Source organism: Phoenix dactylifera, chromosome 2 (assembly GCF_009389715.1).
Source record: "Phoenix dactylifera cultivar Barhee BC4 chromosome 2, palm_55x_up_171113_PBpolish2nd_filt_p, whole genome shotgun sequence".
Taxonomy (NCBI): Eukaryota; Viridiplantae; Streptophyta; class Magnoliopsida; order Arecales; family Arecaceae; genus Phoenix; species Phoenix dactylifera.
In genome coordinates, this window is record NC_052393.1 from 19282054 (window position 1) to 19283790 (window position 1737).

At 42.2% G+C, this 1737-nt stretch overlaps 1 protein-coding gene across 1 annotated transcript; it reads right to left on the reverse strand.

The window, feature by feature from the left end:
- Nucleotides 1-208: 208 nt before the first annotated feature.
- LOC103696200 (LOB domain-containing protein CRL1-like) lies at nucleotides 209-1289 on the reverse strand. The gene is made up of 2 exons (XM_008777735.2): nucleotides 987-1289; nucleotides 209-840 (listed from the first exon to the last, which is right to left on the reverse strand). Exons 1-2 carry the CDS (start codon nucleotides 1263-1265, stop codon nucleotides 415-417), a joined length of 705 nt encoding a protein of 234 aa, XP_008775957.1. The 5' UTR covers nucleotides 1266-1289; the 3' UTR covers nucleotides 209-414.
- Nucleotides 1290-1737: the final 448 nt, after the last annotated feature.

Here is a 1737-nt window from a genome sequence, read left to right on the forward strand (position 1 = left end):
GACATAATATTCATCATTGGAACCGATATCCATACTGTGAGAATCAAACAAATATATATATATATATATATATATATATATATATATATATATATATATATTAACATTATAGATAAGTCAGTTTTTTGTACTAATCCCAACAAAAGTGATTAGGTAGCTCCCTAATCTTTTCTCAAAAAAAATGAGAAAAATAGTTCTGATAAAAGGATAAAGGGGCTAGAAGACTTTTTAACTTCTTATTGATGTTTAGCACTAGTACACTGCCAAGTCCTATGAAACGCCGTGAAGGATCACAGGAATATTTCTCCTTATATTAGTACGTTGTCAATCGTACGTTTGCTCGTAGTCTGACTGCTTTCATGTCTAAATATACTAGATATCAAAATTTAATGAGGATTTCACTGATGCACATTCTCATAAGCCATGAAGATAAGCAAAGGTCACTGATTGAAGGTCCTCCATGTCATGATATGCTGAAGTCCAGGTGTTTGGTTGCATGTCAAGAGTGGCCATGGCACATGAAGGGTCGTCCTCAGTGCAAAAGGACGCGTCCTCGTCGTTCGAGCCAGAACGGGGGTTGTACAGCTGAGAGGATTGAATGCAATTGGCTCCTAAAAGTTCATTGTTGTAGTAGTTCATGCTCTCGGTATTTGGATGAAAAGGTGGCAGCATCCTTCCATCCCCAGTTTGAAAGAAAACCTGCCCATCTTGTTGAAAAGGTGGAAATTTTTTACAGAGCTTGTCTTCTTGAGGGGTGAGAGTGGCACGAGAGCCATTGCCAAGGCCTTCTTGGGCTGCTTGGGCCTTGAGAGAGGCGAGCTGTGCTTGAAGATTGACAACCTGCAAACATGGCACAAACACCGAGGAATCAAAGACTGAACTATTACGTTATGCCATTGAGGATGTGCGAAGTTGAGATTAAATGATTGCTAAGTTGATTAGAATGATGGATACGCTTGTTGCTTTGATGTCAATGGAGCGCTTACTTGTTGTTGGAGGGCAAAGATGTGGGCAACGCAGCCATAGATGGGATCTTGGAGCCTTGCTTGGGCCTCGTAAGACATAGAAATGGCGGCCTCGGAGCGGTCGTTTACAGGGAGGTGCGTGAGGAGCTTGGAGACATTGCTGGCCCCAAAGACCTTATGGATGGCTGCGAAGTGTGCGGCCCCTTGCTCATGGCAGAAGTACGGGGCGAAGACACATCCCCTGACACACTTCCTCCTTAGGAACTTGCAAGCTCCACAGGGAGAGCCAAACCCTGTCATCTTGGCCTCTAGGAGTCGGTGGTATTTTTTGGCTTGTGGGCTAGGAAGTGCACCATCCCTTTTGCTTATAAACACCAGGATGAGAGGAGGGTGGATCATATTGTGATGAGTAATTTATCTGTCTCGGTCTCCTTAATGGCCTACAAATTTCATTATTCTTTGCTTTCCGTACGTAGCCCTCTTCCTTTCACCTCATCTCCAGTATTATACTCACATGAGATTCCATTCAAGAAGCCTAAAAGGACAAGGAGCTAACACGAAGCCAAATCATTTCTCCATTTCTGTTGGCTTAATCATTCAAGTTGTTTTGGTCGATCCCGTTTCTATGATAACCACGAGGACATTTACCTTTACAACATATTAATGGAGCATTTTATCAACCAAACACCAAAGCTACAAGAAAATTACGGCAGTGAGATCATGAGAAAAGAACATCTGGCCAAGGGAAGCAAAGGAATAATTAAAAAAAAAA

Coding starts and splice junctions, on each gene's coding strand:
- LOC103696200 (XM_008777735.2), bottom strand. CDS start 1,265: ATGACAGGGTTTGGCTCTCCCTGTGGAGCTTGCAAGTTCCTAAGGAGG. Junction 841..986: donor TCTTTGCCCTCCAACAACAA/GTAAGCGCTCCA, acceptor CCATGTTTGCAG/GTTGTCAATCTTCAAGCACA.